Source organism: Patiria miniata, unplaced genomic scaffold (assembly GCF_015706575.1).
Source record: "Patiria miniata isolate m_02_andy unplaced genomic scaffold, ASM1570657v1 HiC_scaffold_20, whole genome shotgun sequence".
In the NCBI taxonomy this organism is placed as follows: domain Eukaryota; kingdom Metazoa; phylum Echinodermata; class Asteroidea; order Valvatida; family Asterinidae; genus Patiria; species Patiria miniata.
In genome coordinates this window covers 33,322,204-33,338,911 of record NW_024037059.1, presented here as the reverse complement: position 1 = coordinate 33,338,911, position 16,708 = coordinate 33,322,204, and the positions used below count along the sequence as shown (strand labels likewise).

At 38.0% G+C, this 16,708-nt stretch overlaps 1 protein-coding gene across 5 annotated transcripts in view; it reads right to left on the bottom strand.

Annotated features, from left to right (window-relative positions):
• LOC119728736 (rho-associated protein kinase 2-like) overlaps positions 1-16,708 on the bottom strand; it is a 65,893-nt gene that overhangs the window by 43,735 nt on the left and 5,450 nt on the right. For all 5 annotated transcript variants that reach the window (XM_038201088.1, XM_038201089.1, XM_038201091.1 and 2 more), the window contains exons 3-5: positions 2,950-3,031; positions 2,083-2,183; positions 717-776 (exon numbers count right to left, since the gene is read on the bottom strand). In XM_038201088.1, the coding sequence (XP_038057016.1) occupies positions 717-776; positions 2,083-2,183; positions 2,950-3,031 (243 nt within the window). The remainder of the gene's footprint in view (positions 1-716; positions 777-2,082; positions 2,184-2,949; positions 3,032-16,708) is intronic.

The window sequence follows — 16,708 nt, the reverse complement described above, 5'->3', positions numbered from 1 at the left end:
TAACCGCCCCGAATCCTTCAAAATCCTCTTTGCCAAAGTGGAGGAATTTGGAGGATTGAGGTTACATGGCAAAAGTGCGTTACTGATTTCAGAGGATGCACTTTATCAAGGTCTTGGGCCGGACCTTGTGTTACTTTTGCTCAGCCATGCATAAATACAGGCCTCAATTATGCTCGAAATCCTCCGTACTGCTCCAGGATGTCACTGGCTAAGCCTCAACATATTGACAGTCACTGCCGCAGGATTTTGCAGGATTCAGGCAGTGGTCACCCCTCCACGGACCATATTCAAGAAATAATGGAGGAATTTGCAGGAACAAGGCTATATGCTATTTTCCCATGAGGCCAATTGGAGAATTTTGCAGGATTGAGGCTACATCCTAGCAAAAAGGCCTAGGGAGTTAGGGTTAATGTCACTTAACCCCAATTTTAACTTATCCTAACCCACGAATTTTGATATATTTATGTTTTAGACCACGAGCAATCGATCTACATGTGTAGCTTATTTGCGACAGTACAATTTTACCCCTAAATAGGAGCTGTGACATTAGGGAGCCATTGAAATGTCTCCCTAATGTCCGGTATCTACCTAAGGTATAACTAATGACCACAAAATGTCTCCCAAAGGTTCAATTAGCAGGTATTACATTTATTATGACATGTTTTCTGTGTATACTTCCTTGCCAATGTGGCCAAGATTTCAATCAGTCGACTTACCATTTCCATTTTACTAAGGAGCTTCAAGGCATACACCTTACGGCTTTCTCTTTCCCGGACCTATGCATAGCAGATTTTAAAAAAAGAAGAAGTTATTTTTAAAATAATGAAGCAATGTGTACATAAATTTCAGTTAATAGATATAATAGCAATTCAACTGTAACGATAAGAGAAAGGAAAAACACCTCATAAAAACATGCATTTAAAGTTATCAACAGTATAAAAAAGAAGTTCTGCATGTTGGCAGATGCTTATTCGCTTGTGGTCAATTTAATTTCTGAAAACATAGGCCCACTGCACCAGTAATGGGAAAATTAAATTGATCTCTCAACATTTTATCCGTCTGATAACTAAATAAGATCAACAAATAGTACAACCGTAGCTGTCACTGTTTATACTAGTATAAACATAAGGATGTGTGAAAAGCACAGCACAAGGGCCTCCGATGTATCATGCCAAAACTCAATTCAATCTACGAATGCATAGCATGTACCCATGAGGATTCAGGCACAGCACACTCTCCCTCAATTTTCACCTCCGAAAGTTGTTTTTAAGTGCACTCTAGCAACCGAGTATCAACTATCAATGTTCAGAACCAGCCATCCCTGTAATTTTACTGGGGTTTTTTTTGGGGGGGGGGAGGGAGGGAGGGGGTTCTTGTTTTCCTCAGACAGTTATCAACAGAAGAAAAAATAACACATTTTTGAGAAAAAAATCCTCAAAGAAACATCTATGGGACTGACAACCACTTACAATTTACAAGTATGTAAAAAATGATGGTGAACAAGTTTACATGTAGTACATGTACATGAGCCCGGTGCCTGTATATCTAGTACTACTTCTGCTCTTATTAATAAAAACCCCTGGTGAATCAAAATCAATTTTCTGAAGATAGGCTTTACGCACTGAGAAAACTATGTTGGAGGCTTGAGTACCTTTCTGTGGGTACAGTAATGCATTATGGCTCTGGGACAGCTAGTGCAAGAAAACCCTAGTGTGTACTTGCAATGACAGACATCTATGGGGATTACATTGATTCAAGACATTAAGTACAGAGCTCAGGGCATAGACACATAGACAGAACAGAGATGGAATAAAACAGAAAACTTTGGGCGATGTGACACCATATCAGACTGGAGTTCCAGACTTTTGCCTCAAACCAACGTTTGAATGCATTTCGATGTTTGAAAAAAGAGTAGAAACTCATTCAAAATAAGTCAAGGGTCTGAAGAATTAATCCATCAAGTTACCCTGTTAGAGACAAAAATCTATTTCGGTTGACAAGAGTAGTTCGTAATACACATGTATATGTATTTGGTTTGACGAGTACTCTAGAATGCCAGTTGATAAGGGTGTGAATTCTTACCACTTGGACTTCTCCAAAAGCCCCTCTGCCGATGACCTTGATGATTTGGAAATCCTTGGCAGAGAGTCGGTGTTTACTAACCTCCTGAACAGCACTGTCATCTGAAGAGAAAAATAATTAATAAAAACTAAAAACAAACAAGAAACACACTGCGAATGTGATTCAGAATTATACATCAAAATGAGATGCATGTACAGAACATGTAAATGTAACAAGATTTTGAAATTTGGAAATTGCCCTTATTATAGTTTAAGGGGAATATACAACATTTGCTTTTGCTGTAATTTTCAGAAATGGATAGATTTGGGGGGGTTAGTATTTTAAAGCAAATATTGTTACACTGACTTGTTTGAGGTTTTGTGTTCGTACTGTAGATGCTGGAAAAACCAAGAAAAACAATCATGTTCCTGTAGTCTGGTTCCCTGACCAGACTTAAGATGAAACAGAGCAATTTATAGACATCAGGGAATTTAAAGGTCAGGAAACCAGACTAGCTGGCTTGTACCCGTTCATAGGTGTGTAATCGATGGCAAACAAAATGCGGACTAACTAAATATGGTAAATTGTGGGCAGTATTTGAAAAAGCCAGTTTTTTTCAAACGCTGGTCGGCCAACCAGCATTGGAAATTGATACAAAAATACCACTTTTCTTGAAAATGACAGCACACCAGGTGCCACTATTTTGCAGAATGCTTTGGACTGTCATTCACTATCAGTCAAGTAAGGTACATGTATGTCGTAATAATTTGGTAGTTTTGTTTTTTGATGTTTGCCAATGTTTGATGTTTAAATTCCCTTTAAGCATGTTAAGTAACATTAGAAAAGGATGTATAAAACAAAGTTCGATAAATACTCGTGGCGACTTACATCTCTCCAGGAACGTTTCCACATTCTTGTTTCTCTTGACTGCTGGAATGTTAACATCAGTCACAAGGGCTGAAATGCCATCCTACAAACACACAACATGATGAGGGGTAATAATGTCATATCAATCAACACAGAAATGATTGCAGGGCTTACCATGTTTACAGACTAATGTACATTGAAAGATGAGCAGTGAAAGTGTTTAGTCTGAGTATCACCCGTAGCCAAGTCTCCTGTACATGTATAACGTCTGATATGCCAAAGGATGCAGATTTATGCGATCTCGCGCCTCAGCCAATCGGAGTCAACTTTACTAAATCGTGACGTCATTTCATTCCCAAATCATGACTAAAACTGTGACTGGTCAATTCGAAAGCAGTGTTTTGTAATACAACAACAGCCGGGCATGTATCGCGTAACATAATAAAGAGCGCGTGACCTCAGCCTTTGTTGCTGTGTCTAGAGTGGTTTTTTTTTATCCATGTCTATGTTACGAAAACGGTGAGTGACCGAAGACCCGATATAGAAAGTGCCTGCTGATTGGTCAAAATCTAGAGGTCAAGATGCGGTTGTCTTGCATAATTAATCAGCATATCTGCTAAAAAGTTATAGACCATGGCTTTCGCCAAGGTCTATTACATAGACTAGTAGTTATTATGGTTCTGGGTGAATATGTACAACATACCCTTTTGAAAACAGAGAGCGTTGAGCACTATTTCATTTGTCATTGCATGCAAACATTGGTAGAGAATTATTTTCAATTTGTTGCAAATTCTGTCAAAAGTATCAATAACCCTGGTTGTGTCAATGTGGTGTTCAACCCCATCCCACAATTAGTTTCAACGTACATTAGATGTGTGGGGGTGTTACATCACATTTCAATCTACACCGTACACCTTTGTTCAAAATACCTTCCAAACCTGCAATGTTAGTTGAACTGATCCACACCTTTTCAGTCTGAATATTCTAATTAAAGTGTATGCTATTAAACAGGATTTGAAAGTGCAAAAGCAATTTGTGCAGGTATATAATCAAAGATCAAAGCAATGGACTGCTCAATTACAATGCGTAGGTGTGTTAAATCAGAAAAAAAATCCTCTCTTTACACAGCTGATATTTTAATTATCACATGGTTACTTCTGGAAGGTTCCAACATGTTATAAAAAATAATGATCCAAAGGTTAACAAAACACTTGTTGTCCATTATGGTGTAATGGGTTTTGTAGGCCCCCGGGCATATGGAACCCCTCTTGCATACAAACGCCATAGAACTACAACAAGTGTAGACTGAATCTCCTGAAGTCTATTAAACCACTGTTGGCTGGTTTACATGTGACTTTTGTGAGGGTTTTTTTTCCTTTGAGTTTCGAGTTTCAAGTTTTGAGTTGAGTTTTCGAGTTTCGAGTTGACTTTTCGAGTTCCTTGTAGACCTTAATGCTTCAAGTGCGTGAACGCATAATTTAAACTCATTCACATGACGTACGAACGTATGTACCGGTGTGATGTGTACATGTGTGTAATTAAAAATAAAAAAATAAAAATGCATAAAACAAAATAGTTTTTATACATGTATTTATAAACAAGTCCTTTGCTGTTGTTACTCAACAGAGGGGGAAAGGGAATCTAAAACTAAAACCTTATGCTTCTCAAATGTGCTATTGTTTGTAATATTAAACCACAAGGTCATATGGTAACATTGGACACTGACAGATGCCTACAATGTCAGACACCAATATCATCGTTACAGTACTAAGAAACACCTGTAGTCTGGCTCCAAATAAGGAGTTTTATCTAGTGCTACAGCTAATTTCTGAAGCTGACTTGGCTGATATGGGTACATGTACCGTAGTTTCCATTCTTTTGGTTCCAATGTAACAGTCTTGGTAATCTGGTACATGTACCGGTACATGTACATGAACTTTGTACAGGTACCGGTATGCTGGGTTTTCCAGAAGGCAAACATTGGTAAAATATGCACACGCAAAGTCCTGCAGTGACGTCCATCATTATTATACATGTAGCTTTGTGCCAAGTTCCTCTGTTGTACCATAGAACAAGGAAGCAGGAGGAATTACAAATAACAGGGCTGTGCCTACAATACCAGATATCTGAATATTTCATCATCCATCATCATCCACTGAATATCTGAATAGCATTTTACCAAATAGAATATTCAAAAAAATGTGAGTCATCTCGAAAAGATGACCCAAAAAATGTCTGTGATGTAAATTTATTCATACATGTATAACTTGAGTGGTTTTATAGCCCAAATCTGAGTTCTCTAAAATCTGTCATGTATCAGCTAACTAGTCAGCTTTCTAAAAAAAAAATATATTGACAAGATATTCATGTAAAGTTTTTACCTCAATGTCAATGTTTGAATATAAATATTCAATCAAAATCAAGTGGATGTTTCAAGAATGGAATACTACATGTACCGGTACATTTACAACAAAATTGTACAACAATACATTACAACTTGCCCTAATCAGCTATCCTTTAAAACAATTATCACCCTCCCTGGCCTAGTAATAATTTGATGGGCCCTACTGTGGCTTGTTTTGTCCTTGCTCTATAAAAATGTACATGTACATTTGTAATTGTACAAGTACCTGTACGATGCCGAATACAAAAATATATGTACATGTACACTGTTCATGTACATCCGTGAGCAGTATGCATTTAGAATTAATTCTTCTGCTTAAAATACTAGTAATCCAACAGCTAGAGGCTTTCAAGTTCTGCTGAGGCCGCCTGTTTGCAGTTTCCTTATCACTACCGCTACCGGTACATTTGTCTTTATTCTGATGACATAAAAGTCCGCCTAGAAAAGTACCTGGTAATACTGAATACTGCAATATTTTTGTGAGGATACAAGTGTATACATGTACTGTATACCACACAAGCAGAGCCTAGTGTCCATGTATCAAGGCTTTGGAAATGAATGACACCACAATATGACAGTAGTGATTTATTCACCAGACCTCTAATCATATATCACATGTCAAATAAACTCACTGTAAACTCTGGCTGCTAAAGTCAAGCCATAAATTCACAGATGCACCACCAGTTGTGATTTGTGTCTTGCGACAGAAAATGTAGAATGGAAATTGGCCAAGATGTGCAATGTACAAAACAAAATGTATACGTACAGTGTGTATGTATGTACAGGTAATACATACACTACACTAATATAACAATGTACTGGTATGTGGGCCCACATGTAAAGCTCTAGCCAGCATATGAAAATTATGATAATAATAACTGTATTATCATTTATATAATATAAAAATACGGTGCCAACATTTGACTAGAAATGAAATAAATGTACAGAGCAACAACTTCTTAAATGCATTTTATCCTTTGGTGCACAACATTGGCAAAACAAAATTGGGTTTTTAAAACAGCCAACAGAGTTCCTCAACTACTTTGGCTAAAATCTTTGTGTAGGCTTCTAGTTCTAGAATGAATGTATTATAAACACATTTGATACATTTACTCTAGCTGTGTTATGTAACACATTTTATGTATACATGTACTGTAACTGGGTGCTGCCACTCAGCCGTACCACCCCATGTCCTCATATTCATAATTTCCTTTTCTGCAAAACTTAGAACATCTGGTTCTTTTAGCGAAGATACAATGTACATGTACATACATGCATTATTTTGTTTCTGGTGGTAATTACCTTCATATTTATAATCATTTATTCAAATATTACTGTATTATATTGATATTATCAAACTTTGTATTGGTTTATTGGAGAGTTCTAAATATGAATAAATGTCAACTGAATTGAATTGAACATGTACAATGTACATATATGTACATGTATGCCTGTATTTCCCAAGATCTTCACAACATAATTAAATTGATTGTTATTGGTTGGTGAGACATGGCACTGGATCACAAGCCCAAGGCACAGCACCCCAATATAGACCATGCGCAGACACACTTGTTTTGATCCTCACAGAATAATAAATGACTCAAGAGGTGTCAGAGTGTAGCAAAACCCCAACTGTTGTGATGTGTGGTTTGGCCCAGCAGCCAAGCATTTCTATCCCAACTGCACAGCTTCAGGCTTATGCATGGAACCTAACCAAGGCCTGACTGTATGGTATTATGACTGGACAATCACATTCCTTGCATATCTGGTAGGCAGGGTCATAGTCTGACTGACTGTCAACACAGTTACCTATTCACTTGTTTACTCTTTCACTCTGTCACTAAAATCAAAATGGGCGTTATATTAATTAGATTTATTTATAGTATAAAAAAACATATTCCTTTAAATGTTTCAAGACCTTCATTATTTTAATGGAGAACTTTTGTAAAACACTGCAATGTACTATGCATGATACCATATCAGTACAAGTAATGTACATGTACACAATGAACTAGTCTGAATACATGCGCACATGTGAGCACCGCTATGTGCATGGAGGAAGGAATCAATTGGTTCTTTAAGTGAATGTATTTTGTGCTATTAAATCTGATGTAAGAGCACAATTGACATAGTTTGCCATAGTTTTTGGAAAACATTTTTTGCAGGTTACAGTGGGCGTGCCCTCACCGCGTTATGGGGAAGTTTTTATTGTTAGGCAAATTAGGACCGAGTTATGGGGACTTTCTGCTGTCTCCACAGCGTCTTCGGTCCCCATAGTACCATGGCACAACTCGTGTGTAGTTCCCACAACTACGGAACAAGTATGTGTGTTCAAGTATTAAAAAAAAATTAAAATTTTAACCTCCTATACATGTACATAATGAAAATTACATGTATTTCTACAGCGCAGCTAAATAATGATTCATAGGAAGTGAAACTACAAAATAGAAATGCACAGCACCTACATGTACATGTATGTGGGTGATACACACTTGAAATTTGTTCCCATATGCCGTTATGACACAGGATATTACATGTATATTGTATTCTATTATCCGATATACACCGTTACAATGGACAATGGGACAGACACATGCACAGTTACAAAACACACCTGTGTCAAGGTTATAGATTTATCATTTTATTCATTCACTTCCATGATACATACGTGTACAAGTTGATGTGTACACATACCACACCGGGGAAAATGTGTACTGCACAATGTCTTTGGAAGAGTGTACTGGCACATATCTGAATGTGTTTTGTATGTATACATTGTACTAGTATACGTACATGTGGGCAATTCCATGGTAACTCACGTTAAATTTGGAGGGGGTCTTCCATCCACTCGGTGCTGTTATTCTATATAAAAGTCAAAGCATTTTATCATGTGATTTTTCTCACAGAAGATCCCTTGAAATTAATTGATTAAACTACACAAAAAAGCCAACATAATAAACTTCTGTTGGTGTGGCAATAAGTTATTTAATTGGTCACTCATGTTACTCAAAAAAGACATCGAAAATTAAAATACATGCATGTACATGTACATATATGTACCTTGCATTTCTGGCAAAATTTTAGGCAAAATGACAGGGTTTTTTTACAGAAAAACACATGCACATGATGGAAATCAAAGGCCTTGTTGTCCCCTTCAATTTGACACCACATTATTTTGAGGTTATTGTAATTTTGAAGATTTCATAAATTTTCCATTTTTCAGCCACGTCTACATTCTCAATCTCATGGAATTGCCCATGTACATATGGTACACGTACACACCGGTACCTTTGCACATGTACATCACAATACGTGTGCTCACACATGTGCATGTTCATTGTACTTAAATATGACAGTACAAATACATAGTCATTTTCATTGCGCTGCCAATCCTGGAAATTTGCAGAGCACAGAAAATATTTAATTAGCCAAAAAAACAAAAAAAATATTCACCAAATGTCAAATTTGATATACATATGCATTACAGCATATGGGCCTTTCCACACTAAAGGGGTACACAATTGTGACGTATGGGATAGGGAAATGAAGTGCAGGATAAAAATATTGATTTGTTTGTTTGTTGAGGATGGTGCTTTTAAAGAATTTAAGACTTTCCAGGCAAATTTGACAAGATAGCTATGCTCACAGTGCTACGTGTACGTAACATGGACAGAAAGTTTGTTAATTTGTGCATTTTCATTTTTATTCACAGCATTGTTACATGTACCTGTAAAAACCAAGACAATCAACTGTATAATTACAGATGTCACAGGGTATTATGTTCAGAATGTTACGTACATGTATACATGTAACATGGACAGAAAAATGTCACAACATTTCTGTCCACGTTACGTACGTTACCAATAAGTGTCTTAAAGACTAACACTATTGTGTTCATTGTGGCTGTTTAAAATGGTTTAAGTAACAATTCGGAAAGATGTTTATGAAAAGTTCGTAAATGGAGGCAAAATATGTGCAGTAATGTTATAGTCACGTGGTATTTAAATCGCAAATCACTATAAATTTAGGTAGACATCTAAAGTATGGTGTTCCATATGTGCCATTGGCATCTCATTTTTTGGGAGTCGAATTTTTCAGCTCTGGCAGGGATCATTTCGATAGATTTCATGCAAGACGGCCAGAGCTTATTGTGCACTCGCACTTGTTTTTATGCATTTGAATTTGCCGAGCACTATTTTGTGTACTATCAGCTTCATTAATTAAGACCCAGAAAAGAGTGATTTTTACATGCACCAATTTCCTTGGAAAGCTGGTGTGTACATGTCCATGTATTGTGCCCCATTTTGATATGAAGGGTCTACATACCGAGTTGTAGTGTCTCCAAATAAATTCTGACACTAAACACTCCAGCGTTGCTCAGGATCCACAGCAGCACAGTAATCAGGCCAAAACACTTGACACATTTGGCTTTAATTTAACAAGTGATGAGAACACATCATAGAAGTACATTTACCCACACACACAGTACACATGTACATTCTAAATATGACCTATACAAATTACACCATTTATACAATGTAGATATCACTGTACAAATATATACTGTGCTTGCATGTACATACAGCAATGACAAAAAAATGCTTGGATTATTTATAATGTTTTTTTGTTCAGAAAAAAAAATGGAATGTATTTTAAATGGTCGGGAATAAAGTAACTGTACATGTACGTCGTATACACTGAACCGGTACATTACAAAGATTCAAGTGTACCCCTAGTACATCATAATAATGCGCTATTTTTAAACATACATGTTTGTAAATTGTACATACAAATGTGCACATGCCTGATTATGTTGCATTTGGTAAAACGGTACCTTTCAAACATTGTAAGTTTAAGATAACTAGTGAATTATTTTAGAAGAGTAATAATGCACCTCATTTTTGTTCCTTTCTCTACATACATTTTCATATGTGCATTATACTGTCATACCGGTACCGGTATATTTAAGATTGTAAATCTATATATATAAGAGAGAGTTTAACTCGGCCTCCGAGACGATGTTTGCTCATGAAAGGATCCGAGACCGCGGGCTCCCGCGGCGCCAAAATCGCTCCACGTCCGTGGAAAAATACGGAGGGTGTCTTCCGCCGGGTCGGACACTTCGGGTCGTCCTGATTTTCCCGTACGGACCGGCGATCCTTTTCGTCTATTTTTCGTGACAGCATCTTGCACAGGAATTTTCCGTCGTGTGCGCTTTCACGTTGACTGCCTGGCCGCCCCCTGTGCTGGCTTTTCTGCGAGTCTAGACTGTGCGAGGTCAGCGAGGTCAACGTAGGGGTTTCGTTTACGTGTTCTACTCAGCCGTACTGCCAAAGCGTTCACCAAATTGTGATATGGGGTGACCTTGGTAAAATATTTTTTCTCCATGGTGCGTGGCCACCGAGTGCCCCTATTCTTTCATATGCTTCGCTTGCCGCCCCTGCGCCGAGTGCAACGAATACTCAGAAGGACTACACATTAAGTATGCCTTGCGCGGTCTGACCAATCGAAAGTCTACACTGCGTAGTATATCCGGGCTATGCAAAACTGTCGATGGCAACGCGTACTGCAGCCTGCTCCACACCCTGGAAACGAGGTTGGGTCTACGGTGCTCGCTATTTGCATGATTTGAAGCACAATTATGTGAGTGACGTGTATAGTGCTCTGTTGCTTCCATCGTGTGTTAATACAGCTCCATGCTTCCACCAAGGCTGAGCGTTGTGAGTTCGCTGCCCGCCACAGTGTTGCGTTATAATTTCGGGGGCCTGTCTGGGATCAACGAAGGATCGATGCATTGCTTCAAACATCGCGATCTTAAACGCAGTCACACAAAAAATCAACGAAAATGTGTCCGATCCGGCGGAAGACACCCTCCACATTTTTCCACGGACGTGGAGCGATTTTGGCGTCGCGAAAGACCGCGGTCTCAGATCGTTTCAGGAGCAAACATTTCTCGGAGGCCGAGTAAAATTTGCTATTAACTTATATAGATGGTTGACCCAAGTTGAATAACAGTTGACTCGACAAGTTCCTCGCAGACAGTCTCGCAAATTGTAAGACGTTCAAGTTTACGTTTGTTGAAGAGTCCAATATACTGAAACTTAATTATGACCTTCTTAATCAGCCTTCGCCTGTGTACTACGGCAAGCCTTTCAAGTACGTTTTCTCACAAATGCCACTGCCTCACAAAATGCCAATTTAACAGACCAAAGGGAACATTTACAGACTGTTGCCATGGTACATAATTATCATGGGCGTCAATCGGTGGGGGACGGGGAACCCCTCCACCCCCCCCCCCCCCCCCATTTTAAAGCGGTGGAGACTTTTTTGGTCCCCCCCCCCACTTTTCTTCCCCGAATAAAAATTGTAGCTACTACATGTATAATGATTCTATTACTCAGAGTAGCTGATTTAATGACACCAAACTCGAAAATGATGATTAAAAGATGATCTTTTGCTAAAACAAATTGTTTTAGTGGTCAGAAATTGCCTCAGATCGCACCACAGAAATTGCTTTTCTATAACTGCACGTCTTCTCAACTAAATCCCCCAATTACATTCATCTCCCCACATTTTCATCCCCAACTCTACGCCCTGCCCGATCTATGATCGGGTAAATCAACCAGGGATCGATGCATTGCTTCAAATATTGTGATCTTTGAACTATGTTGGGTTGGAATAACGAAGAGTGCATAAATAATAATATTGGCGGTTGTTGGCTGTCAGTGGCCTTGCTTATATTATGGTTGAACCATGCCAACCTGAATAAAATAGTTAAATCGACTTTTTCCTCGCAGGTCTCGCAAATTGTAAGAAGTTCAAGTTTACGTTTGTTGAAGAGTCCAATACTGTACCTTCATAATGACCTTCCTCCATGATTCAGACTATGTAATTTTATGGTATCACACTCAACATTTGTATTGCAAATGCCACCTTCACGTTTTATTCCATTATGATTTATTGTCAAAACAGTACAATCAGCCTTCGTCTGTGTACTATACGGTAAGTCTTTCAACTCAGTTTTCCCACATTAACAAACGCGACTGCCTCACAAAATGCAATTTAACAGACCAACGGGAAAATTTACAGACAGTTATACATGCCATGGTACATAATTATCATGGGCGCAGCGCCTAGCGTCAATCGGTGGGGGATGGGGGACCCCCACCCCAACATTTTAAAGCGGGCAATATCGTTTGGTTCCCTACCCCCACTTTTTCTTCCCCGAATAAAAATTGTCGCCTACTATAATATTCTTTTGCTCAGAACAGCTGATTCAATGACTCCAAACTCGGAAATGATTTTTAAAAGATGATCTTTTGTTTTACTATCGTACGTGGTCAGAAATTGCCTCAGATCGCGTCACCGTACATTGCTTTTCTATAGCTACATGTCTTCTCAACTAAATCCCCCATTTACATTTAACTCCCCACACTTTCAACCCCAACACAAATACTCCCTACCCGATCTATGATCGGGTAAATCAGCTTGTATTTCAATAATACAGGGAATAGGGAAACCCTACAAGCAAATCAGTGTGCCTGCTAGTACAATAAACATGCTGATTCTCCCACATGTACATGTACATACATGTACAGACAGCACTGCATTGCCAAAAATGCCCTACCTTTCTTCACTACCTAACGAGCACTTAAAATGATCACCTTCTATAAACACAGACAGGTCAAGATAAGATCTCACTCAGTCCCCAGTCACAGGGTTAAAAGGTGACGTCAAAACATACCTGCCCAGTGGCAAGTCCACAACCACATTCCAAACTCTGACTTATACCGGTATACATAGTCCAAGCTTGGTTGCTTAAGCTCATTTTCTTGTGTTTTATTTGAAACAGTGATAAACTTACACTTCCTGTATTTTTTCAAGGGCTTTGTTTTTGTGCGTGAAATTTGTGTTCTGTAATTTTTTCAGAATATGAGAATAAAAAAATTTAAAACAAATTTGGCGAACAAAAAATAGTTAAATTTCCGCAATCAGGAACAAAATTAACTGTTATCCGAGGTATCTAATGGCTCCAAGTTAGTCCCACCTCCATGGTACATGTTCGTACATGTACATGTACGTACATGTAGTGCGTACAATACAATATTATTACTATTTTTGTTTTATTGGCTGAGTCATGTACCGGTAGTCTACTTAGGCCCCAAAAATATAGTTCTGCTTCCGGTTTCCCTACCTACCCTATTCTGACAGCCCCTACCCTAATTTTTTTACTGGAAAATGAGAGAAAAAAACACCCAAAACCATCGATTTCTACCTTTTACCCTTGACAACACGCAGACGCCTCCATTTGATCGTACAAAAAAAAAATTGCAAAAAAAACAAATTCCCTACCTACCCACCCTATATGCCATGCAATCGGAAGCAGAACTATTTTTTTTTTTTGGCCTCATTTATGTACATTTGTGTACATGTACTGGTAGTTACATTTATTTCCTTTTATGATGTACGTGTAGGCCTACTCCCTCTATAATATTACAGGTTTGGTACATGTACAACGTATGCGTACCGGTATGTGTTCACTCTAAAGAAACATACAGTGTTGTGAAATTTGTTCTCGTAGTATGTACATGTACATGTACTGGCGCTTTTAGAGGTGCATGGCTGCATGCAGGAAAAGAACCAATTTTCTAATGTTTGCTTTTGCATTTGTCCAAATCCTAGTTTGACAGCAAAAAGCCCTTGAGAACATTGAATTTACCCATTGAAAAGTCCCATACTCATGAAAAGTAATTGTACGAGTTCATACTCAGGGACCTGAACTCATACTCACACTCGTACTCATGATTAAAATTGCCTTGTGATCATACTCCTAGTCATGGCAAGGTACTCGGACAGTTTGTACTCATGGCAAAGTATCCATACTCGGGGAAAACTATTTGACTACAACACTGTATGCGTACAAATGTATGTGAAGTCAATCAAAAATTACTAGCACTGCACACTAACATACAAGCCAAACACATACACTGTAATTGTCCAAACGCAGCATTCACAGGTCATTAACCTAAGGCCGAGGCGTACATGTAAACCCATTCCAAGTGCACAACTAAGTATAAATGGGCAGCAATTAGGTATTTTTAGAATGACATGTCATGACTTTTTCCTGGCATAATGAAACCAATGCCCCTATCATGCTGGCATGATTTCCTCTCATATCCACCCCGCTACAGGTAGGCCAGAGTCTGGCACCCTGTTGTTGGTGCAGTGCTCACTTGAAAAGGGATCCACGGGAGAGGCAGAGACTAGCCCTACCTCGCATGTCACCTGCTGACCTTTGTGTTGTAGTTACACTTATGGTACAACTCTGGAATTCTTCCTCCATCAATCATCATTGTACATGTACTTACAGTCAATTCTGTACATTTTATGGTTTATAATACAGTATACATGTATACAGTACATGTCATTGATTGCACAGCAACAGTTTACTGAACAACTTTAAAGTTATAACAAAATAGGGCCTAATGCTTGATCAACATGGTACCTGACACCATTGCTTTAAAGGAATTGGATAGAAGTGAGCTTTACAATATGTAGCAAAACAAATTACCAATAGATATAAAAAGTAAATGTAATTTTAAGTGTACATGTATGGTAAAGGGGGCCACAATTAACAACAAAAGTTTATGAAAAAAAGTAAAACAAAAGTTTATGTCTGCATCTTTAATAGCAGCTTTGAATGTACAGTACACGTCTACCGGTGTATGCAAGTCCCACAATGTACATGTATACCTGTATACCTGCAAGTACGGTACATGTATAATGTACATGTAGTCATGTACCACAGGTACATGTGTATGTAATGTTCACAACTTTTAATATTGTAATTACCAATACCATTTGCAACCAAATAATGTCAACAAGATTTCTGTAAGGAGTGGCAAAGTATGTCCATCAAAATTCAAATGATAGTGTATCCAGACCTTTTAATCCTCAGTTTTTCTGCAGCTGTTGCATTTTATCTGCTCAACAACCATTCCCTGTGTTAGTCACAGTTTACGCTGCTGGACCCAGTGTGAGTGTGTGACTAGGCATCTAAGCAGAAGATCTCAGTCAGAGGCATGATTTGTTGATGACAGCCGTAACGCCATACCAATTACTGCTGTACCAATTACTGTATTGTCAGATTTAATAAACATGTTATCTGTGGAGGCCAATGGTGATGATAGACTCCCAAAGATGAAACATGTTAATTACTTGAAGCTCTGAGTGTGATAATGTCTTGAGATACAATCAGAAACTTGTGTTTGTAACAATCCATCATTAATTGCAATGTTTATTACATTAACTCAATGCGTGGTGTGCCAACCCAATGTAAAAGACTGTCAGTTTAGGGGTACTGTACCCATCCTGACAGATTCCAACAAAACATGCCGTTGGGGCATGGTTGGGGTTTGATGGGTTGAGTTCTGTTTAATAGGGTTTAACATTTTAAATTGTCCATGCTTTTCATGACAACTGAGGGTGTTGGTGCTGTGATGTCATTTCAGGAAGACACTGTTCAGTTTAGGGGTTCGTCTGTTCAAATTGTGAACCCAAAATGTGCTTAAATGAAAATCAAGAAAAGTTTGCTCATTGGCTTACTGCCATGTACTGGCACAGCAATGAATCACCAAAGAAAAGAAAATTTACGACAGCAAAATATCCAAACTTATGGCAACTTTTGGTGCTGAAATAGTTCCAACATTGAGGTTCTACCTGAAATGACATCACACTTTTGCTCATGATTATGGAAATTCGCATGAGCATGAAAACCCAAAAACAAAAAGGTCCCAAAATAGCCTTGAAAATGGGAAAACAAATATTGAAAATGGGGCTAAAAGGGACACAAAGGTGCATTTCCAAGGATTGTATTAATAAAAATTACATTGCATGGGCCCTTAAACTAAAAAAAAAAAATTGAAACAAAATTTAGCAAAACAATTTGGGAATTACAGCCCTATACTTTATGTCAACAAATGAAGGATTTGTTCCCAATATTTTGGAACATTTCTACAAGGGCTGATTTGTGACATTTATCTTTAAATTATCACAATTTCAGTACATTTTCAATGATAAAATTAATTACACGTAATGTACAAGTTCTAAGTTGCGAATCAGTGTTGTGTAGTTTTAGTTGTAACTATTTATGACCTTGTAAATGTATACATGTACTTTCAGCTTCAACTGAAAGTGTTTCATGCCAAAATGTCTGGAAGAGCTGAAATTTGTCATCACTAAGGGACGGGGTAGAACTTTGTTGTTCAAGTGCCAACACAAAGGGAATATCAAAATAATTTATGTTTCACAATTGTAAAACATAAATTATTTATATGAGGTCAATTCAGGTCATACATAGAACTAAAACGTAAAACT